The 23,976-nt window shown below is 43.3% G+C and overlaps 1 protein-coding gene across 2 annotated transcripts in view; it reads right to left on the reverse strand.

The window, feature by feature from the left end:
* Positions 1–20,853, reverse strand: part of LOC106583180 (SLIT-ROBO Rho GTPase-activating protein 3) — a 102,624-nt gene extending 81,771 nt beyond the window's left edge. The window contains exon 1 of one of the 2 annotated variants that reach the window (XM_014167076.2): positions 20,273–20,853. In XM_014167076.2, coding sequence (XP_014022551.1) covers positions 20,273–20,339 — 67 coding nt within the window. In that variant the 5' untranslated portion in view covers positions 20,340–20,853. The remainder of the gene's footprint in view (positions 1–20,272) is intronic. The other variant, XM_014167077.2, reaches the window with a different exon arrangement.
* Positions 20,854–23,976: the final 3,123 nt, after the last annotated feature.

The following is a 23,976-nucleotide window of genomic DNA, read 5'->3' on the forward strand; positions in this document are numbered from 1 at the left end:
ATGCATTACACACACACGGAGCACACACACACAGAACACACACACACACACGTTTGTGTGTCTGCCTCCGAGCCAAATTCACTCATCTAATCCCCTACACAACTTTGCAATATCTGGTCTCTCTACTGCAGAGTTTACGGTCTCCTTGCAAAATGCTCATGAAATTCAGCTTGGAGTAGACTCTCATACTGCACATGCCTGATGGCAATAGCCTAACCTCATCATTGCACTCATATGCTCTTCCATTGCCAGCTTTAGGTAGGTGTGGTAGACATAGTATCCCTGTCTGTGTAACCTTCTCTCCCTCCTCCAGGCTCAGTTTTCCCCTCTTCCTCTGTGTCTATCCCTGCTGTAGGGCTCTGTCTGTCTCTCCCAAGTGCCAGCCCTCTCTGTCTGTCTGTCTGTCTCTCCCAAGTGCCAGCCCTCTCTGTCTGTCTGTCTCTCCCTAGTGCCAGCCCTCTCTGTCTGTCTGTCTCTCCCTAGTGCCAGCCCTCTCTGTCTGTCTGTCTCTCCCTAGTGCCAGCCCTCTCTGTCTGTCTGTCTCTCCCTAGTGCCAGCCCTCTCTGTCTGTCTGTCTGTCTGTCTGTCTGTCTGTCTGTCTGTCTGTCTGTCTGTCTGTCTGTCTGTCTGTCTGTCTGTCTGTCTGTCTGTCTGTCTGTCTGTCTGTCTGTCTGTCTGTCTGTCTGTCTGTCTGTCTCTCCCTAGTGCCAGCCCTCTCTGTCTGTCTGCCCTCTCTCTCCAGTGGCTGATTCCCCCAAACCACTGCAGCATGGCACAGCCTCTCTGCTCTGTTACCACATGATAAGGCAGTAGCAGCAGAGGCTGATCAATGGCTGGCCAGGACCCAACTGATGGAGCATCCTAAAGCAGAGAGCCGTGTGTCTGTCAGCCTGTTAATCATGTATCCCTGGTCATTACCTTTTGGTTCTTATTAGGAACTCATGTTGAAATGAGATTGATACAGTTCAACCTAGGGAGGGATAAATATTCCCTCTGAATTGAATAAACATTTGTAACATGCTTATAGGTGCTTTTGGCTGGGGTAGGCTGTCATGGTAAATAAGAATTTGTTCTTAACTGACTTGCCTAGTTAAGTAAAGGTTAAATAAAAATAAATTAAATAAAAGGTGAAGTAGCCCTGTGTCTTCTTGCATGTGTAACAGTATTAATTCTGTCCCTCTCCTCACCCCAACCTGGGCTTGAACCAAAAAGCATCGTTACCTATCGCTCCACAAAAGCCACGGCCATTACAGAGCAAGGGAAACAACTATTTCAAGGTCTCAGAGCGAGTGACGCCACTGATTGAAGCGCTACTAGTGTGCACCACTAACTAGCTAACCATTTCACACCGGTTACACATGTTATGGTGGAGATTTGCAAATCATAGTCATAATATTATGTTAAGATTGCTTTAGTAAATTATTATTTGCTAGGTGATATCTTATTCCATTTCAATTGCCAATTCTTTCTATCTCGATTTCTTCAAACAGTTACCTGTCGAGTGGAACACCGTGAAATATCTAAAAGGAAGGAAACATGAAGGAAAATAAATAGGACCTTTAGACTGTAAATGTCATCTCCACATCACAAGTCCAGAAGTTCAGAGTCAGACAGACCACTTCACAGTGAGAGAGAAATCACGGCCAGCCTCTTTCGCCCTCTCATCTTTCCTAACCATTGATTTTCTCTCCTTCCTGAGTATCATCATCACAATGTCAGTATGCTACACAGGGCTGAAGCTCACGGAAGCAAAGACCCTGGCGCACCAGACACGTCCTTTCACAACACAACCCATCAATCACAGCCGTATCCAGGCAACAGCTGCCATGGAGGACTACGGAGAATGGGCCACATGGTGTCTCCATGGCAACGCAGGCGTGCACGTGTCTCTTGGGAGCAGCTGATTGGAGGAGAACAGGGTGGGGGAATGCGGATAGGTGCAGGAATGGGGTGAGAAGGCACGTGTAGGTTTACTTCTTGTGACATGACATTAATGTTATTCTCTCTTTCTGTTTCTGGGTGTGTAGCAGCTGAGGCGTTTGATGTATCAAATAATGTCAATATAAAACATAATCTTGTGTTATTCCTTTGTATTATTACTGCTCTGAAACACATCCCTTAGCAGAGCTAGTAAATACAATGGCTTTATATCACCCTAGCATTAACCCTGAACATAATTTGGAGCAATACAGTACTGTCTACTGTTATGTACAGGTCAAACGTCTGGACACAAATACTCATTCAAGGGTTTTTCTTCATTTTTACTATTTTCTACATTGTAGAATTTTCTTTATTTAATTCCACCTTTATTTAACCAGGTAGGCCAGTTGAGAACTTAAAACTGCGACCTGGCCAAGATAAAGCAATGCAGTGTGACAAAAACAACAACACAGAGTTACGCATGGGATAAACAAACTGACAGTCAATAACACAGTAGAAAAACATATGTACAGTGTGTGCAAATGAAGTAAGGAGGTAAGGCAATAAATAGGCCAATAGTGGCGAAGTAATTACAATTTAGCAATTTACACTTGAGTGATATATGTGCAGATGAGGCTGTGCAAGTAGAAATACTGGTGTGCAAAAGAGCAGAAAAACAAAAACAAATATGGGGATGAGGTAGGTAGTTGGTTGGATGTGCTATTTACAGATGGGCTGTGTACAGCTGCAGCGATCGGTAAGCTGCTCTGACAGCTGACGCTTAAAGTTAGTGAGGGAGATATAAGTCTCCAACTTCAGTGATTTTTGCAATTCGTTCCAGTCATTGGCAGCAGAGAACTGGAAGGAAAGGCGGCCAAAGGAAGAATTGGCTTTGGGGATGACCAGTGAAATTTTCCTGCTGGAGCGTGCTATGGGTGGGTGTTGCTATGGTGACCAGTGAGCTGAGATAAGGAATAGCTTTACCTAACAAGACTTATAGTTGACCAGGAGCAAGTGGGTATGGCGATGAATATGTAGCGAAGACCAGCCAACGAGAGCATACAGGTCGCAGTGGTGGGTACTATATGCTGCTAACTGCTAGCTTGCCTGCCCCAGTCTGCTAACTGCTAGCCCCGGTCTGCTAACTGCTTGCTTGCTAACCCGGTTGCTAACTGCTAGCTTGCCAGCCCCGGTTTGTTAACTGCTAGCTTGTTTAGCCCCGGCCTACTAACTGCTAGCATCGGCCTGTTAACTGTCTAAATCGCCATGTCCCCAGTCAGCCCAACCACTCACTGGACCCATATGTTCACTTGGCTACGCATGTCTCTCTCTAATATCAATATGTCTCGTCCATTACTGTCCTGGTTAGTGATTACTGTCTTATTTCACTGTAGAGCCTCCGATGCTAGCAGTTAGTTTGGCAGCATGCGTGAAGGAGGCTTTGTTGCGAAATAGAAAGCCGATTCTAGATTTAACTTTGGATTGGAGATGCTTAATGTGAGTCTGGAAGGAGAGTTTACAGTCTAGCCAGACACCTAGGTATTTGTAGTTGTCCACATATTCTAAGTCAGAACCGTCCAGAGTAGTGATGCCAGTCGGGCGGGCGGGTAGCTATCGGTTGAAGAGCATGCATTTCGTTTTAAGCTGTTGGGGATAGGGGGCAGTATTTACACGGCCGGATAAAAAACGTACCCGATTTAATCTGGTTACTACTCCTGCCCAGTAACTAGAATATGCATATAATTATTGGCTTTGGATAGAAAACACCCTAAAGTTTCTAAAACTGTTTGAATGGTGTCTGTGAGTATAACAGAACTCATATGGCAGGCAAAAACCTGAGAAGATTCCTTACAGGAAGTGGCCTGTCTGACAAGTTCTTGTTCATCTTGGCTCTGTTTATTGAAGACTGAGGATCTTTGCTGTAACGTGACACTTCCTACGGCTCCCATAGCCCCATAGATTTGGCATGGGTCCCCAGATCCTCAAACAGTTCTACAGCTGCACCATTGAGAGTATCGTGACTGGTTACATCACCGCCTGCTATGGCAAATGCTCAGCATCCGACCGCAAGGCGCTACAGAAGGTAGTGCGTATGGCCCAGTACATCACTGCCAAGCTTCCGGCCATCCAGGACCTATATACTCAGCGGTGTCAGAGGAAGGCCCCAAAAAATTGTCAAAGACTCCAGTCACCCAAGTCATAGACTATTCTCTCTGCTACTGCACAGCAAGCGGTACCAGAACGCCAAGTCTAGGTCCAAAAGGCTCCCTAACAGATTTTACCCCAGAGCCATAAGACTGCTGAGCAATTAATCAAATAGCCACCCAGACTATTTATTATCTATGCATAGTCACTTTAACCCAACCTACATGTACAAATTACCTGGACTAACCTATACCCCCTCACATACCCCTGTATCCCCTGTTTATAGCCTCGTTATTGTTATTTTATTGTGTTACTTTTATTTTATTTTTTACTTTAGTTTATTTAGTAAATATTTCCTTAACTCTATTTCTTGAACTGCATTGTTGGTTAAGGGCTTGTAAGTAAGCATTTCACGGTAAGGTCTACACCTGTTGTATTCGGCACATGTGATAAACAAAATTTGATTTGATTTTGAGATCTGAAAGCACTTACTTAGACACCCTCAACAGATGAGTTTCTCTCTCGTGCGTCTCTCATCCAGAAAGAGTCATCAATTATTCACTGCAATCCTTCTCAGTGTTTGCCAAGACTGACTTGTAGGTCCAGATCAGAGAGAGTACAGTGGTGATGAGAAACAAGACCAGGGCATAGTCATGTAATAATATCCTGCTGTGCTGTGAGTCCTGGGCCAGTGTGAAAAGCTGGGAATCATGAATACCTATAATTGGGAATACACTACTGAGGCCACTGGAACCAGACAGTATTGCCAGTTGAGACAGTATAAGAGAGCAGAGCAGGACCCTGGAGAACCTGTCCATAGACAGACTGGATTGTGTCTTAATGTCAGTGCTGGGATCTGTTCTGCTGTGGGGCTCACCTGTGGAGCACAATGGAGCAATTCACAAAACACAGCCTAACGTCTCCCCTTTGCTCCACAGTCATGAGCCTCAGACATTCCATGGGGCTACTTGTTAAAACAATCCTCTCTACACATGGATTCATCATTGAGCCATAGTGCAGTATAATGTATGTGTGATGTTAAGTGAATGTATAAGCCAGGGGTGTCAAACTCATTTTTCCCGCAGGCCGTATTCGGTCTTCACTGAGATCCGTAGAGCCACACTTAAAATTGATGATATTTCCTGGTCGTCAAAATTAGCCATTAGTTCTCTAACCATTGCTTTTGCAATTTTCGATGCTCCCTGAGTATGTAGCCTTCGTTTTGATGACTGTTAGCAAGCTGGACAGAGTGAAATGACAATAAAAGTAGGTCCATTATCATTTCTACAGAGTTTCGATGTGGTTTTAGTAATTTCAATGTCGATTATAATACTTGTTTTACTCAAACAACCCACAGGCCGGATTGAATGGGCTCATAGGCCAAGAAGATGATTTAGCTCTACAGTGCTCTTGATGTAATACATCTATCTAGAGTAGACTGCTAGCAGTAACACCACCTATGTTTAGTCACTTGACAAATGTGCTCTTCTAGATCTTCAGTAATGTATAATGGGAGTCTTTGCTGCGATGCTACAGTACATCTCTTCTGTGCTGCTAATAGCTGTCTCAGCTAATTGGTTTTATCATTAATTATCAATGTTTTATGGCACGTGCTTTATTGCTATATCATATTAGGAGTTTATTAATTACAATTTTTTGTACTTTTTCTCTTTTCCTATTCTGCTAAATGACTAAATGTAAATGTTGTGAAGTGCAGTAGGTCTAGCTAAGAGTTGGTAGTTTGCTGTTGCCAATGTCACTGGTTGTAGGTCAGTGTTATTTTAGCACTCCTCACCGCTGGCCATCTCAGAGACAGAGAGGTTAAATCATCTGAAAAGTAGAGTGGCCCCGCTGTGTCCTCCATGGAAATTCCTTGGCTAGGAACTAATGTGGCCTCAAGACCATGCAATCATTTCCCCTGCCTGGCCGTGCTCCCGGAGCACACACTTTATTTAGGATTTTTTTCCTTCCCTTTCTGTAATGGTTTTTGGGGCTTTTGTCTCACTTACAATTCTTTCGAGCACATAAAACTGACTGCACGCTGAGTTGTGTGAGATCATGTATTGAAATGGCAGTAAGTATTAAGGAAAATTCAATCTCATTCCAGTCGTATACTGACTGTAGGCCAATGTGTACTACATCAATGCCGAGGCAAACATAACGCTTGAACCTAGGGACTAATCTGTTATTGTAACAGACAAATGAGAAAGTAATACCTTGCAGATCACACATTAAGCAGAAGCCTTTGCTTTTCAACAAAGGCCTGATTATTTCTGTAATCCATGGAAAATGTCTACAAACTAGCAATTTGTTGTGAGCAGCTGCAGTCACTTCAGATTTGGCCAATTGGGACCAGGACAACTACAGTACAGCAAACACTGATTGCATTGGCTAAGTTGGCCAACACATTGACCTTTATAGTGAGGCAGGGCCTTATCATAGTTACAGTGATCTAATGTAGACCAGTGCTTCACGATGGTGGTTTGGAACTTGGGGACCATAGACATCATATAAACCACATAGTTGGGACCCACTGGTTGGTACTCACGGGCCAATTCCTTCACACTATGCTCAGTACGCTGAGGCCAGAAATCATGTTTTGATTATTAAGTGGATCATGGCACAGAAAACTAATGACAACTCATCTAGAATAATTATTAATGCCAAATATTCATACTGTTGATTATGGTTGGTTATCAACAAAGGGAAATAAGAAGCAAGTCTTCTTGGGTTTACCCAGATACATAATCAGTGGTGGAAAAAGTACCCAATTGTCGTACTTGAGTAAAAGTAAAGATATCTTAATAGAAAATTACTCAAGTAAAAACCAAAACAAACAAAAGACAACTATTCTGTGTCCGTAAAATGTTTATAGTACGTATAAGCTGGAAGTCGAAGTGTTTTTGTCCATTAGTTTACTCCAATTAGGGGAGGGGTGGTAGGGTTAGGGGAAAATAATAAAGGAAAATATAAAAAGTATATACAGTGCCACACCTACCCATTAAAGGGTTTTTCTTTATTTTTACTATTTTCTACATTGTAGAATAATAGTGAAGACATCAAAACTATGAAATAACACATGGAATCATGTAGTAACCAAAAAAGTTTTATACAAATCAAAATATATTTTATATTTGAGATTCTTCAAAGTAGCCACCCTTTGCCTTGATGAGAGCTTTGCACACTCTTGGAATTCTCTCAACCAGCTTCATGAGGTAGTCACCTGGAATGCATTTCAATTAACAGGTGTGCCTTGCTAAAAGTTCATTTGTGGAATTTCTTTCCTTCTTAATGCGTCTGAGACAATCAGCTGTGTTGTGACAAGGTAGGGTTGGTATACAGACGATAGCCCTATTTGGTAAAAGACCAAGTTCATATTATGGCAAGAACAGTTCAAATAAGAAAAGACAAACAACAGTCCATTATTACTTTAAGACATGAAGGTCAGTTAATCTATTTCTTCAAATGCAGTCGCAAAAACCATCAAGCGCAATGATGAAAATGGCTCTCATGAGGAATGCCACAGGAAAGGAAGACCCAGAGTTACCTCTGCTGCAGAGGATACGTGCATTAGAGTTACCAGCCTCAGAAATTGCAGCCCAAATAAATGTTCCAGAGTTCAAGTAACAGACACATTTCAACATCAACTGTTCAGAGACTGCGTGAATCAGGACTTCATGGTCGAATTTCTGCAAAGAAACCACTACTAAAGGACACCAATAAGAAGAATAGACTTTCTTGGGCCAAGAAACATGAGTAATGGACATTAGACCGGTGGAAATCTGTCCTTAGCAAAACATACAGACACTCCCAACTTCGCATATTTCAAATTGAATGTCATCATTGTTAAACCAAAGCTCGTAGTCAATAAATTCAGCAAGCCTAAAACTAAGATTGAGACGGTGTGATATGAAATAACAAAGCACATGCCTTGTTAAGCACATTAACTTTGTACATGTGCCAGCAGCACAGCCATGACAAATTTGGCTGCGCTGTAAACAATTATTCCATGTCAAAGACTTCAAATTATTCTATGCTTTATTGTAATACAATAAAGCTTTAAAGTAACTGTCCAATGTTTCCAGATTTCTATTAAATATGACCAATCATTAATTACAATAGGAGGGAAATAGTTTTCCTTCCAAAAAAATTGTAATTGGGTATGTTTAAAAGCAACTTTTCTGTGTTGGAATGGTGTGGGTGTACCTAGGGCTGTGGTGGTCAATACATTTTGTCAGCCGATTTTTGTCATGCAAAAGACTGCCCGTCTCACAGTAATTGACCATTAATAAACAAAGACATTTAGCATCTGCAGGCCTCCACGCATACAGCTGCACAAGCCACTGATGAGCGCCTTTCGAACATCTACTGTCACATCCTGATCAGTTTCACCTGTCCTCATTATTGTCTCCACCCCCTCCAGGTGCCACTTGTTTTCCCCAGTGTATTTATCCCTGTGTTTCCTGTCTCTCTGTGCCAGTTCGTCTTGTACGTTAGTCAAGTCAACCAGTGTGTTTTTCTCATACTCCTTTTGCTATTCTCTTTTGATAGTCCTCCCGGTTTTGACCCCTGCCTGACTCTAGACTTCTTTCCCACCTGCCTGATCATCCTGCCTGGCCTGACCTTGATTCTGCCTGCCCTTCGGTACCTTTTGGACTCTGAACTGGTTTTGACCCTTTTGCCTGTCCACAACCATTCTCCTGTCTTCCCCTATTGAATTAATAAATATTGTAAGACTCCAACCATCTGCCTCCTCTGTCTGCATCTGGGACTCGCCTTGTGTCATGATATCTACAGTCTAATAAATCAATTGAATATACACCGTCACAATAAATCCATTATTTATTTTAGGCAGGTCTAAAAAAAACATTATGATATGATGAAAATGTATTTCAGAATAACAGAATATGAGTTGACCTACTGTATGTTATCTGGCTATGTGCCATGCCATAGGCAGTAGGCTTGTTCATTTAGCACACAAGATATGTCCCGTGTCCTGTGCCATTATTTTATATTACATGTAGATTTAGAGTTATTTGGCAACTTCAGTTGAGAATGATACAAACCTTATAATGTCTTAGAAATCAAAACATATATGTGCTGCATGGTGCAACTACAGGCTACTGATGTTTTGAGAAAGTCGCAAAAAAAGTTTGCGCTCTGTTCCTTGCCTCAGGCTAGACACACTGTTCTCTCATCAAGTGATGATATTTTCACCAGTCAGACTATTCTAAATGTAATCTTGTCTTTACTAGTAGGCTATGTAAAATTTGTTTAGATATAGACTGGCCTATTATCAAATGGGCAAGAACAAGGGCAAGTCAAAAAAGACATGTCATCCATAAGCACTGGAATAGCGGAGGCCACTTTCACGCAGGTATGTTTTTCACTCATGTCAGGTAGCGACAGGTGATATTCCGCCCAAATTCTGTATGCCATGGGCTCTCCAACCTTATTCCTACAGCTACCCAGTGCTTCATTTGGGAAATCTGTTTGGTACATCAATAGTAACATGTTTTCACAACAAAACACTGTTGACAGCCCCTCTGCCCGCTGGAGAAAGGAATGAAGGAGAGAAAGGAGGAGATGGAAACTCACTGTGGTGAGATATTCTGTAGCTAAAGGCAATGTGTCAGCCTATTAATTATGAAAATACAAAAAAATGTCCTATTTCTAAGCTATTCAAAATCAGATACAAATCCACTATCTGAATTTGTTTCATTTAGGCTAGACCAATTATTTACCAGGTCACGTGTGCTAGCAAGACAGAGGGCCTGGGTTCGAGCCTCTGTGTGTGCCAAATCAGGAGGAAGTGGTAGTCGATAGGAAAGCAGCGTGACGTCCTTTACATTGGGTGTATACCGGTCATTAATAATATTCATGAGAGTAGAACGCTGATTGGCCAGCTCATCCTCCATGAGGAAATAGCAAGCATTTTTAAAACGCTCTGTTTGAGAGTGGGTTATTTTAAAGTGTTTTTTTCTTCAATTTATGCTTTGTCCACAAATACGAGTATAGGATGAGTCAACAACATTATTTGGGTATGAGTAAACAGAATATATTAACTTTTAAAAGTGAGATTTTTACTGGACAGTTACTTTAAAAGTAATTTGCTGAGGCAAAACAGAAGAACACAGAGGGACAATCAGAAAAATATATAGGCATAGTGGTGTTCTGTTCCAAGCTAAACTTACTAAAGTTCTTAATAGGGAATTATTGTCAGACATGCAAAATAGTATTTATTCTCTAACCATTCACATAATTTTACTGAAAGGCTGAAGACTACATGTACCTGTGCAGTACAGTAAGTACAGTACACATCTCTGACTGGATCTCAGTAATAGTAATGGTGTGATCACTAGGGTTGACTCCAAATATCCCAGGGATGTTTAGCAGACCTCTGGGTAACATTGAAATTACACAGACAGAGTGCTGTTGGGTATACCTGCTACATGAGATGTTCATTAAATCCCACTCAGGTTTTTATTGAATCTGCAGAGCAGGTTGAGTTTGTTTGCTTTTGGTCTGGCTGAGGAGAACCTGCAGAGAATGGCTTCTCAACAGCCCAGCAGTAGAAACCTGAGCCCAAAGGTGTGAAAACTAACTTGACCAGACCACAGAGTGCTGCCTGCCTGCAGCAACATGACCCTGTTTCCTCTGCAGAGTGTGTGCGCATGTGTGGAAGGCTGCCAACAGGACAGGCAACCTACTGCCCCATAGCTAGGGCTGGGCGTAGGGGGGAGAGGGAAAGAGAACAGCCCATGATAAGTAACAGACAAATCTAATAAAAATGGACCATTCACAAGACAACCATGCCACGGGAGCGGCGCCGTAAGGCCCGGCTACACAACTGAGTGGTTTAGAAGGAATTATGAAAGGGGAGAGAACAAGCGGTAGAAATGCGGCAGAAATTCCGTTTTTATCAAGCCAATCTAACAGAGTAGGAAGCAGAGAGAAGCTTCCATGTAAGCAGTAATGGATGAACAAGAAGGAGCTGAGATTATAGTATGTTGTGTCTCACCCGATGGTGGGCACAACACAAACACCTCAGATTATGTAAAATAGGCTCTAAACTACAACATATGCAAATATGAAAAAGTTTAGATAATTGACATTCACAAGGTTAAAAAAATGACAAGTTTTCTTTGAAAAAAAGGTTTTAAAATAAATTATAAAATAATTTGACAACCCTGTTGGTAAGCTTTCAAATTAAATAAATCTCAACCGTTAATATTTTTACATGGATGTCTCATGGTAGAGTGGGGTATGCAAAATAGGTCAACTTTGAGCATCTCTCTCTTAACTGTTTTGGCAAAGTAACTTTCTGACCACTTCTACCATGGGAAAACATGTGTGGAAAGTTTCGTTCAAATGAAAATGGATGCAGTCAAAAAGTGATTGAAATCAAACATGTTCATCCTCGTGAGCTCAAATGACTATTAAAGTCATTCACTGATTCACTGAAAACATTCTAGCAATGTTCTAGCAATACAAACCAAGCAACCTTGCAGGAGCCAGCGGTGCTTTGCCATGGCCTATCAGAAAGGCACCACTGATCATCAATCCTCTCTCTTTCTTGTATACATCATCCAACCCCAAAGTGCAGTAACTCACCATATGACATGTGCCACTTCACAAACTGAATCTAATCATGGTAGCAAACAGTGGCTGGGCACTAGAGAAAGAGAAAGCTGCCATTGTTAACCAACTGATGTCAGAGTGGCTGGAGACCCTCCGTGTGTTTGAGCAGCTGAGAAAGAGTGATGAGGAGGATTTCTCCATAAATTAGCATCAGTCTCTCCCTTACTCTCTTGTCTTACACACAGCCAGGCTTTATGGAACAAGAGCAAGGCTTCCATCATTCTAATATTTCTACCACTGTTCTTTGTATTCAGTTACACTGTTTATACACACCAGATATTTATTTATATACTGGATTCTGGACATACGAAGCTCACCTAATATACTGTATCTAGTGCTGTATATCATTCTTAGTATATCGTGTTTAAATTCTTCCAGTGTACATATATATTTATTTCATTTTGATTACTGTTACAGTGCTATATGAGTTGTTAAAAAAAAAAAAACTTGGGGATTCGAACAAGCAACCTTTTGGTGCTCTAACTGCTAGGCAACCTGCAGCCTCTCTCCTTTCATGGTTCATTTGGATGGCTTACATTATTTACAGCATTTCATGAAGCATGCTAAAATATTCCCTGTCTTCCCATTTTTACAGTAGTAGAATACAGTTCACATTGATCAAGACGGATTCTCTCTCTCTCTCTCGCTCTTCATTATTCTTAATGATCTAGCTCCATCTCTTATTTGCCTCCTTTGAATTTCACACCCCACGGCCACTACCCTGAAATGCATAGGAACACAGAGACAGCAGCACAGGGCTGGATTATCTAGGACGGCACTGGGTGAAATTGCATCATTGATATTATCATCATTGAAAACATGTCTCGCCCAGCCCAGCGATAAACATGGTGAATAACAGATTGACATGCTTGACAATAATAAGATACAAATCCCCAGCGTCAACCCCAACAGAATTCCCTAATAACCTTTATCTCAGGCCTAAATCACAAATCCAATCTCTCAGTCAGTGATCAATTACTAAATTAGAGATAATCCCAGACTTTGAAATCAATGAAACAGAACAATGTACAGAAAGGTGCAGTGAGGCAGGTCCAGGCAACAGAAGGCCAGTTTATAACAAAAAACAATCACCTTTATTTAACCAGGTAAGCTAGTTGAGAACAAGTTCTCATTTACAAATGCGACCTGGCCAAGATAAAGCAAAGCAGTGCGACAGAAACAACAACAGAGTTACACATGGAATAAACAAGCGTACAGTCAATAAAACAATAGAAAAAAAAGAATGTCTATATACAGTGTGTGCAAATGGCACAAGGAGGCAATAAATAGGCCATAGTAGCAAAGTAATTACAATTTAGCAGATTAACACTGGAGTGATAGATGAGCAGATGATGATGATGATACTGGTGTGCAAAAGAGCAGCAAAGTAAATAAAAACAATATGGGGGATGAGGTAGGTAGATTGGGTGGGCTTTTTACAGATGGACTATGTACAGCTGCAGCGATCGGTTAGCTGCTCAGATAGCTGATGTTTAAAGTTAGTGAGGGAAATGTAAGTCTCCAGCTTCAGCGATTTTTGCAATTTCTTCCAGTCACTGGCAGCAGAGAACTGGAAGGAACGGCGGCCAAAGGATGTGTTGGCTTTGGGGGTGACCAGTGAGATATATCTGCTGGAGCGCGTGCTACGGGTGAGTGTTGTTATCGTGACCAGTGAGCTGAGATAAGGCGAAGCTTTACCTAGCATAGACTTATAGATGACCTGGAGCCAGTGGGTCTGGCGACGAATATGTAGCAAGGGCCAGCCGACTAGAGCATACAGGTGGCAGCGGTGGGTGGTATAAGGCGCTTTGGTAACAAAACGGATGGCACTGTGATAGACTGCATCCAGTTTGCTGAGGAGAGTATTGGAAGCTATTTTGTAGATGACATCGGCGAAGTCGAGGATCGGTAGGATAGTCAGTTTTACTAGGGTAAGTTTGGCGGCGTGAGTGAAGGAGGCTTTGTTGCGAAATAGAAAGCCGATTCTAGATATGTTTTTTGGATTGGAGACGTTTGATATGAGTCTGGAAGGTGAGTTTACAGTCTAGCCAGACACCTAGGTATTTGTAGCTGTCCACGTATTCTAGGTCAGAACCCTCCAGACTAGTGATGTTAGTCGGGTGGGGGGGTGCGGGCAGCGAACGGTTGAAAAGCATTAATTTGGTTTTACTAGCATTTAAGAGCAGTTGGAGGCCACGGAAGGATTGTTGTATGGCATTGAAGCTCGTTTGGAGGTTAGTTAACACAGTGTCCAAAGAAGGGCCAGATGTATACAGAATGGTGTCGCCTGCGTAGAGGTTTTCAGAGAATCACCCGCGGCAAGAGCAACATCATTGATATATACAGAGAAAAGAGTCGGCCCGAGAATTGAACCCTGTGCTACCCCCATAGAGACTGCCAGAGGTCTGGACAACAGGCCCTCCGATTTGACACACTGAACTCTGTCTGCGAAGTAGATGGTGAACCAGGCGAGGCAGTCATTTGAGAAACCAAGGCTATTGAGTCTGCCGATAAGAATACGGTGATTGACAGAGTCGAAAGCCTTGGCCAGGTCAATGAAGACGGCTGCACAGTACTGTCTTTTAATCGATGGCGGTTATGATGTCGTTTAGTACCTTGAGCGTGGCTGAGGTGCACCCATGACCAGCTCGGAAACCGGATTGCACAGCGGAGAAGGTACGGTGGGATTCGAAATGGTCAGTGATCTGTTTATTAACTTGGCTTTCGAAGACTTTAGAAAGGCAGGGCAGGATGGATATAGGTCTATAACAGTTTGGGTCTAGAGTGTTACCCCCTTTGAAGAGGGCAGCTTTCCAATCTTTAGGGATCTCGGACAATAAGAGAGGTTGAACAGACTGGTAATAGGGGTTGCAACAATGGCGGCAGAAAGAGAGGGTCCAGATTGTCTAGCCCAGCTGATTTGTTGGGGTCCAGGTTTTGCAGCTCTTTCAGAACATCTGCTATCTGGATTTGGGTGAAGGAGAAGCTGGGGAGACTCGGGCAAGTAGCTGCAGGGGGTGCAGAGCTGTTGGCCAGGGTTGGGGTAGCCAGGAGGAAAGCATGGCCAGCCGTAGAGCATTGCTTATTGACATTTTTGGTTATCATGGATTTATCTTTGGTAACCGTGTCACCTAGCCTCAGTGCAGTGGGCAGCTGGGAGGAGGTGCTCTTGTTCTCCATGGACTTTACAGTGTCCCAAGACTTTTTGGGAGTTAGAGCTACAGGATGCAAATTTTTGTTTGAAAAAGCTAGCCATTGCTTTCCTGACTGACTGTGTGTATTGGTTCCTGACTTCCCTGAACAGTTGCATATCGCGGGGACTACTCGATGCTATTGCAGTCCGCCACAGGATGTTTTTGTGCTGGTCAAGGGCAGTCAGGTCTGGAGTGAACCAAGGGCTATATCTGTTCTTAGTTCTACATTTTTTGAAACGTGCATGCTTATTTAAGATGGTGAGGAAATTACTTTTAAAGAACGACCAGGCATCCTCAACTGACGGGATAAGGTCAATATCCTTCCAGGATACCCGGGCCAGGTCGATTAGAAAGGCCTGCTCGCTATGGGTCGTTTGACCGCAGACCCATAGCGGATGCAGGCAATGAGGCAGTGATCGCTGAGATCCTGATTGAAAACAGCAGAGGTGTATTTGGAGGGCAAGTTGGTCAGGATAATATCTATGAGGGTGCACATGTTTACGGATTTAGGGTTGTACCTGGTGGTTTCCTTGATAATTTGTGTGAGATTGAGGGCATCTAGCTTAGATTGTGGGACTGCTGGGGTGTTAAGCATATCCCAGTTTAGGTCACCTAACAGAACGAACTCTGAAGATAGATGAGCGGCAATCAATTCACATATGGTGTCCAGGGCACAGCTGGGAGCTGAGGGGGGTCTATAACAGGCGTCAACAGTGAGAGACTTATTTCTGGAGAGAATCATTTTTTAAATTAGAAGCTCGAACTGTTTGGGCATAGACCTGGAAAGTATGACAGAACTTTGCAAGCTATCTCTGCAGTAGATTGCAACTCCTCCCTTTTGGCAGTTCTATCTTGACAAAAATGTTGTAGTTGGGAATATAAATTTCTGAATTTTTGGTGGCCTTCCTAAGCCAGGATTCAGACACGGTGAGGACATCAGGCTTGGCAAAGTGTGCTAAAGCAATGAGTAAAACAAACTTAGGGAGGAGGCTTCTGATGTTAACATGCATGAAACCAAGGCTTTTTCAGTTACAGAAGTCAACAAATGAGAGTGCCTGGGGACACGCAGGGCCTGGGTTAACCTCCACATCACCCGAGGAACAGAGGAGGAGTAGGATGAGGTTACAGCTAAAGGCTAGCAAAACTGGTCGTCTAGTGCGTTGGGGACAGAGAATAAAAGGACCAGATTTCTGGCTGTGGTAGAATTGATTCAGGGCATAATGTGCAGACAGGGGTATGGTGGGGTGCGGGTACAGTGGAGGTAAGCACAGGCACTGAGTGATGATAAGAGATGTTGCATCTCTGGACACAATGGTTATACTGGGTGAGATCACCGCATGTGTGGGAGGTGGGACAAAGGAGGTATCTGAGGCATGTACAGTGGGACTAGGGGCTCCGCAGTAAACTAAAACAATGATAACTATCCTAACCAACAGTATACAAGGCATATTGACATTTGAGAGAGACATAAAGCGAGGCAAAAAGCAATCACAGGTGTTGATTGGGAGAGCTAGCTAAGACAACAACGGGTAAGACAACAACAGCTAATCAGCTAAGACAACAACAACAGGTAAAATGGCGACGAATGGGCAGAGAGGGTTGGTTAACAACACACAGGGCCTGAGTTCGGGGCTAGGGCCGACAGATAAACAAAGGTAAACAAAGTGGAGTACCGTGATAAATGAACAGTCCAGCAGGCATCAGCTGCTGTAGCCAAGTGATCATAGGGTCCAGTGTACAGCAATAGATGGAACAGGGAAGCCGCGGAGTAGTCTTTGCTACGCTAGGACGTGGGAGACACGGCGTTTAAAGTTAGCAGGCCGGGGTAAGTAGGAGCGTCTGCTCCGACGTCCAGCAAAGGCCGGTTGAAGGCACAAGTGATGGAATTACGTCTGCGGACCAGTCGTGGTGGTGCGGCGGGGCGCCGTGTTGACGAAGGGACCGGGCCAGATGGCGAAAGAGTTGTGGTATTGTAGTTGTGGTAATTTCGTTTGCTAGCCGGGAGATGCGCCTGGCTCAGGGCTAGCTTCGGGACTAGGTCACTCAGTGGCAGCTAGCTAGCTGTGATGATCAGGAGTAATGGTCCAGGATTTACAGCAGGAAACCGGCGTTGTAGTGGAGAAAAACAGTCCGAGGCTGGCAGGTATTATCCAGGCTAAAAAACGGCTGCTGCCTGAACAGAGGGTAAAGGCCGCTAGCAGTGGCTAACAATGACTAAATAATTAGTAGCTATTAGCTGCCTAGCTTCTGATGAAAGTTTTGGCTATAAGGTCTAAAAAAACAAAAGCGGATCCGTGTCACATTGAGTGAGGCGGGTTACCGGAAGGTATATTTAATTAATTATATTTAATAATAAGCCAAAGTGTGTTCATCCACACTATTATAGGGTGTGAACAGTGAGAGTAAACACATTCAGTCTAATTGATCACAGATCATATGAACAGCTACAGTATTGTCACCAGGCCTTTAATACTGTATGGCCCAGAGTAAGACGTTCTGTCAAATAAACTAAACCTACTTTTGCCTAATTAGGGTTTAGTGCGGTAGGTAGCCTAGTGGTTAGAGCATTGGGCAAGTTACAGAAAAGTCATTGGTTCAAAAACCTGAGCCGACAAGGTGAAAAATCTGCTGATGTGCCCTTGTGCAAGGCACTTAACCCTAATTTGCTCCAGGGGTGCTCTACTATTATGGCTGAGCTTGTAAAACAATACCTGCACCTACCTGGTGTATGTGACAATAAAATATATATAGATTCTCTAACGCTGTGTTTAGACAGGCAGCCCAAATTGGATATTTTTTTCACTAATTGGTCTTTTGACCAGTCAGATCAGTTCTGAAAAAGTGCTTACGTGAAAAGATCTGATGTGATTGGTCAAAAGAACCAAGAGGCAAAAACACAACAGGGCATAAAGATTCAAAGAAATGATCATAACATTTCACTATAAGCGGCATGAAAAATAACATCTGTATCTTTTTATTTCATAACACCTTAAGAGCCTATTATCCACATGAGAAGACCCATCAGCCAGACCTAGATATGTCCCCTGTGAGTGTCAGCTGCCTGGTCTCTGGGGAGATGTGTTAGATGCCCTGATAGGGTAAAACATCTGTTCAGAGCAGAAGCCACATAAGCCTGAATACAGACCCCACAAGACCTGCCATGCTGTTCAGTCACAGCACAGATAGCAAAGACCCCCTTCCCCTCCACCTCTCTCTCGCACACACACACACACACACACACACACACACACACACACACTAGCTTGATGCTCCGAGGGTGCTCTGTCACCTCATAAACATCAGCCAGATTGCTGAAAAACACATACTGTAGGGGTATGTATGTTTATATTTAATCCAGTGGTAGCTATATTAATTATAATGACACTCAGAGCAGGGATATTTGTTTGTACCCTATTCCGAAGGTGACACATGCAATATAATGTAGATTACTTTACTAATCATTCATCTGTGTGTGTGTGTGTGTGTGTGTGTGTGTGTGTGTGTGTGTGTGTGTGTGTGTGTGTGTGTGTGTGTGTGTGTGTGTGTGTGTGTGTGTGTGTGTGTGTGTGTGTGTGTGTGTGTGTGTGTGTGTGTGTGTGTGTGTGTGTGTGTGTGTGTGTGTGTGTGTGTGTGTGTGTGTGTGTGTGTGTTGTTGTGTGTGTGTGTGTGTGTGTGTGTGTGTGTGTGTGTGTGTGTGTCACACTGCATACCACTGCTTTCTTGCCTCTGAAGCTAAGCAGGGTTGTATCCTAAATGGGAGACCAGATGCTGCTGGAAGTGGTGTTGGAGGGCCAGTAGGAGGCACTTTTTTCTCAGGTCCAAAAATATTTGAATGCCCCAGGTCAGTGATTGGGGGCATTACCCTGTGTAGGGTGCTGTCTTTCAGATGGGACATTAAATGGGTGTCCTGAATCTCTGTGGTCACTAAAGATCCCATGGCAATTATCGTAAGAGTAGGGGTGTAACCCAGGTGTCATGGCTATATTCCCAATCTGGCCCTCATAACATCATAGCTGTCATATCTGGCTCCCGAGTGGTGCAGCGGTCTAAGGTACTGCATCTCAGTGCTTAAGGCATCACTACAGACACCCTGGTTCAAATCCAGGCTGTATCAGAACCGGCCGTGATCATAAGGAGGAAACATTCAAACATTTGTGGTCTCTCCCACATGTCCACTGGCATTATTAATGGGCCCTAATCAATAGTCCGACAGAAGATCATTGACATATCACCTGCAAAATAGCTACAAAGAATAGTGATGCTGATGATGAAGGTGACCAAACCAACCACCAATGCCAACCCAATCTGCCTGGTCTCATAGACTAGACGTAACATAGTAAACATACATTTTGAACACTCAAATTAGTAATATTGTAATGAAACAGGCAGGGAGCAGGTCTCGAACCCTCGACCTTCTAGCCCGAAGTCCAGCGCGCTATCGACTGTGCTGCAAAAGCATGCTCATGCGGCAGAGTCTATTTCCGCTCTTATAAACCCAGGGTCGTTACAATATATTTCATGTTTGGTAGGGTTACATAAGACAGAAGGTTACTTAAGGCAAAAACTAAAGTAGGGTGGTTGGTCGGGGTGGATGGGTAGGAATATAACGCGAACGTCTAACAACCAAAAGGTTGCTTGTTCAAATCTCATCACGGACAACTTTAGCATTTTAGCAACTTCTTACCACTTTTTAGCTTCATTGCAACTACTTAGCATGTTAACTAACCCTTCCCCTAATTATTTTATCTAACCCTTCCCTTAACTCTTTAACCTAACCCTAACCTTAACACTAACCCCTAGCCTAGCTAACGTTAGCCCGCTAGCTAACATTTGCATTAATCACCTAGTCAATGTTAGTAACAACAAATTGTAATTCATAACATATCAGACGTTTTGCAAATTCTTAACATATTGTACATTTTTCAAACTGTAACATATCATATGAATTGTAATTCGTAACATATCATACAAAATAGATTTGGAAATCCACAAATGAATACATACCATATGAAACGTAACATATCATACTAAATGGAGAGATCGGATTTACATACAGAATAATATGAAATGCTCTGAGACTAGGTTGACCCAATGAGTAACCTAACTTATAGCAGGCATAAAATATCCAACTAGTGATGGACTCTCAGTCTACTGCACTCAGAACTGGTAAGGGGACAAAGCAGGCAAAGTCACAAAAGCAAAACGTTATTTACTTGTGATTCATTGAAATGTAGTATTGCAACTATTTGTTTCAAAATACAGTAGCCTATATGCGTCTCCACTTGTGTTCCATGTGTCATTTGGCTAGCACGGCTATTTATGCATACACAAGATCAAAGCAATTCCTAATTTGCATATCCTTTATTACCCACCTTTGACTTGCGTTTCATATTCTCCTATGATCTCCTTGTCCTTCTTGACTCTCGTTTGAGATGACATTTTTCCTGAGGTATGAGGGTGAGACTCGGTGAGATGTTGAGGCTTGCGCGAGAGGTCCTTTTATGATTCTCGACCCTTGCAGCGTTTTTCTCCGTATTCTTTGTGTCCGATTTGCTCAATGCAACAACAACAAAAAACTAACTTTTCAAGTAACACTAGACACTAAATAAAGAAATGCAACATTCTATAGTTAGCTCGCCTAATGCTCACCTGCATAGGGCTTGTATGTCTCTCTCTTGCAGAGAAACGCTATGCTTCTGTGAGAGAAGAGGGGCTCGTCCTTTCTTAAGATAGCATGCCATCCAAAGCAAAAGCTGCAGCGGAGAAAAGCAAAATCATTCTACTCAAAGCAATAAAAGAATGGACATAAAATGATGGTAGTGTAGGCAAGTCGTTCACTCATTCCGGTGGTTGGGGTTTTCTAGAGTGCCCAAAAATGAATTTTTGAGCGTGCGCAGTCGACACCGATCATTCTATGATTAGCTGTGCGCGCTCTGAAAATTTGCGCTGCTGGGAAAGATGAATTGAGTCGAACATCATACGAGTCTCCTCCCATTGTAGAACCCCCTCCCTGAAGCTCTCGCTCTCTATCTCTCTCTCAATCACACACACTCACACATTTTTCTGCATGAAATGTGGTATCTTTTTCTTGAATTTGATATATCTTGCATATTCTTCAATATTGGCTAAATCGTGTCTTATTCTTTCATTCTGGAGTCTTATTCTGTCATAAATGGTTGTTTATTATCCTGTAATCATTTAAATGTAATCAATGGTCATGATTAGGTGACAGGCGCTGCTATTAAAAGCTCCCAGTCAGTACATTTTTCAATGGTATCCTGCTTTGGTTTTTCACATTCATGTTTTTATTTGAAGGTACATTGCTCCAAACATATTGATAATCATCTATTCAGAGAGAAACATAGCAAAAACCCTTTTTAGTGTTCACTGCCATGGCAACCCACCTCCAGCAGTACTAACTCACATTAATATCAACAGCACTAAAGTTCCTCCTTTGTGGCAAGGGAGAGCCTTTGCTGTCTTTTGACTATCAGGTTAATGTGTGCAGACACCACACACTGTTATATCACACACACTTGATATGCAGGTCCTGTAGCGGGGTGGGAGGGCAGCAGTCATGTACTGGGGGCGGGATGTGAGGGGAAAATGCCTGCCTGGAGGTATATAGGTCAGTGTGCACGACTGCATGTTGCTTGGATATGCAATATGTGTGTGTGTGTGTGTGTGTGTGTGTGTGTGTGTGTGTGTGTGTGTGTGTGTGTGTGTGTGTGTGTGTGTGTGTGTGTGTGTGTGTGTGTGTGTGTGTGTGTGTGTGTGTGTGTGAGGGGGACATAGTTATGCAAGGCCAGTGTCATATGGACAGAAAGCTTAAATTATTGTTAATCTAACTGCACTGTCCAATTTACAGTAGCTACACTCTAAAAATGTGCGGTTCAACTGGAGTTCTTCTAAGATCCTCAAAGAACCTTAGGGTTCTTGGCAAAGAAAAACAGCTCCAAAAGGTTCTTCAACAAACTTCTTAGGAGGTGGGGTTCATCGAGGAACCCCCATTGTTGCTGGAGTTCTTCAGGGAACTTTGCAAACGCTCGTGCCAAGTCTGAATGCGACAACAGTTAAAAAGGTAAGTTGGGTTGATGTTTGGCTCTGAATATGTATCGAAATTATTGATATAGTAATATAAAATACTAATGAATACTGAAGACAATTATGATCTTCTGTGAATAGCTTCCATAACGTTAACTGTCACGTTAGTTAGCTGTAGTTCAGAAGATTTAACGTAAATATTACAAAGCTGGGTTTGACTGTTGGCGTTGTATGAGCTACAGTACAGTAACGTTAGCTAGCTAGCTAACATGAGCTGACGTTATGTCCTAACTAGGCAGAACTACGTTTGTATTATTTCCTGAACTACACTGCTCAAAAAAATAAAAGGGAACACTTAAACAACACAACACACAGTCAATCACACTTCTGTGAAATCAAACTGTCCACTTAGGAAGCAACACTGATTGACAATAAATGTCACATGCTGTTGTGCAAATGGAATAGACAACAGGTGGAAACTATAGGCAATTAGCAAGACACCCCCAATAAAGGAGTGGTTCTGCAGGTGGGGACCACAGACCACTTCTCAGTTCCTATGCTTCCTGGCTGATGTTTTGGTCACTTTTGAATGCTGGCGGTGCTTTCACTCTAGTGGTAGCATGAGACGGAGTCTACAACCCACACAAGTGGCTCAGGTAGTGCAACTCATCCAGGATGGCACATCAATGCGAGCTGTGGCAAGAAGGTTTGCTGTGTCTGTCAGCGTAGTGTCCAGAGCATGGAGGCTCTACCAGGAGACAGGCCAATACATCAGGAGACGTGGAGGAGGCCGTAGGAGGGCAACAACCCAGCAGCAGGACCGCTACCTCCGCCTTTGTGCAAGGAGGAGCAGGAGGAGCACTGCCAGAGCCCTGCAAAATGACCTCCAGCAAACCACAAATGTGCATGTGTCTGTTCAAACGGTCAGAAACAGACTCCATGAGGGTGGTATGAGGGCCCGACGTCCACAGGTGGGGGTTGTGCTTACAGCCCAACACCGTGCAGGACGTTTGGCATTTGCCAGAGAACACCAAGATTGGCAAATTCGCCACTGGCGCCCTGTGCTCTTCACAGATGAAAGCAGGTTCACACTGAGCACGTGACAGACGTGACAGAGTCTGGAGACGCCGTGGAGAACGTTCTGCTGCCTGCAACATCCTCCAGCATGACCGGTTTGGCGGTGGGTCAGTCATGGTGTGGGGTGGCATTTCTTTGGGGGGCTGGACAGCCCTCCATGTGCTCGCCAGAGGTAGCCTGACTGCCATTAGGTCCCGAGATGAGATCCTCAGACCCCTTATGAGACCATATGCTGGTGCGGTTGGCCCTGGGTTCCTCCTAATGCAAGACCTCATGTGGCTGGAGTGTGTCAGCAGTTCCTGCAAGAGGAAGGCATTGATGCTATGGACTGGCCCGCCCGTTCCCCAGACCTGAATCCAATTGAGCACATCCGGGACATCATGTCTCGCTCCATCCACCAACGCCACGTTGCACCACAGACTGTCCAGGAGTTGGCGGATGCTTTAGTCCAGGTCTGGGAGGAGATCCCTCAGGAGACCATCCGCCACCTCATCAGGAGCATGCCCAGGCGTTGTAGGGAGGTCATACAGGCACGTGGAGGCCACACACACTACTGAGCCTCATTTTGACTTGTTTTAAGGACATTATATCAAAGTTGGATCAGCCTGTAGTGTGGTTTTCCAATTTAATTTTGAGTGTGACTCCAAATCCAGACCTCCATGGGTTGATAAATTGGATTTCCATTGATTATTTTTGTGTGATTTTGTTGTCAGCACATTCAACTATGTAAAGAAAAAAGTATTTAATAAGATTATTTCATTCATTCAGATCTAGGATGTGTTATTTTAGTGTTCCCTTTATTTTTTTGAGCAGTATATATTCTGTCCCATATATTGTATATCGTTTCCATAAAGCCAACATAGTTTCACACTCATTAACGTAACTTTCCAATCTATAGCAGTTCTCACTTTTGAGAGAATGAACTAGCTAACGTTAGCTTTGTTGACGCTAGCTA

This window comes from Salmo salar, chromosome ssa22, assembly GCF_905237065.1.
Source record: "Salmo salar chromosome ssa22, Ssal_v3.1, whole genome shotgun sequence".
NCBI lineage: Eukaryota > Metazoa > Chordata > Actinopteri > Salmoniformes > Salmonidae > Salmo > Salmo salar.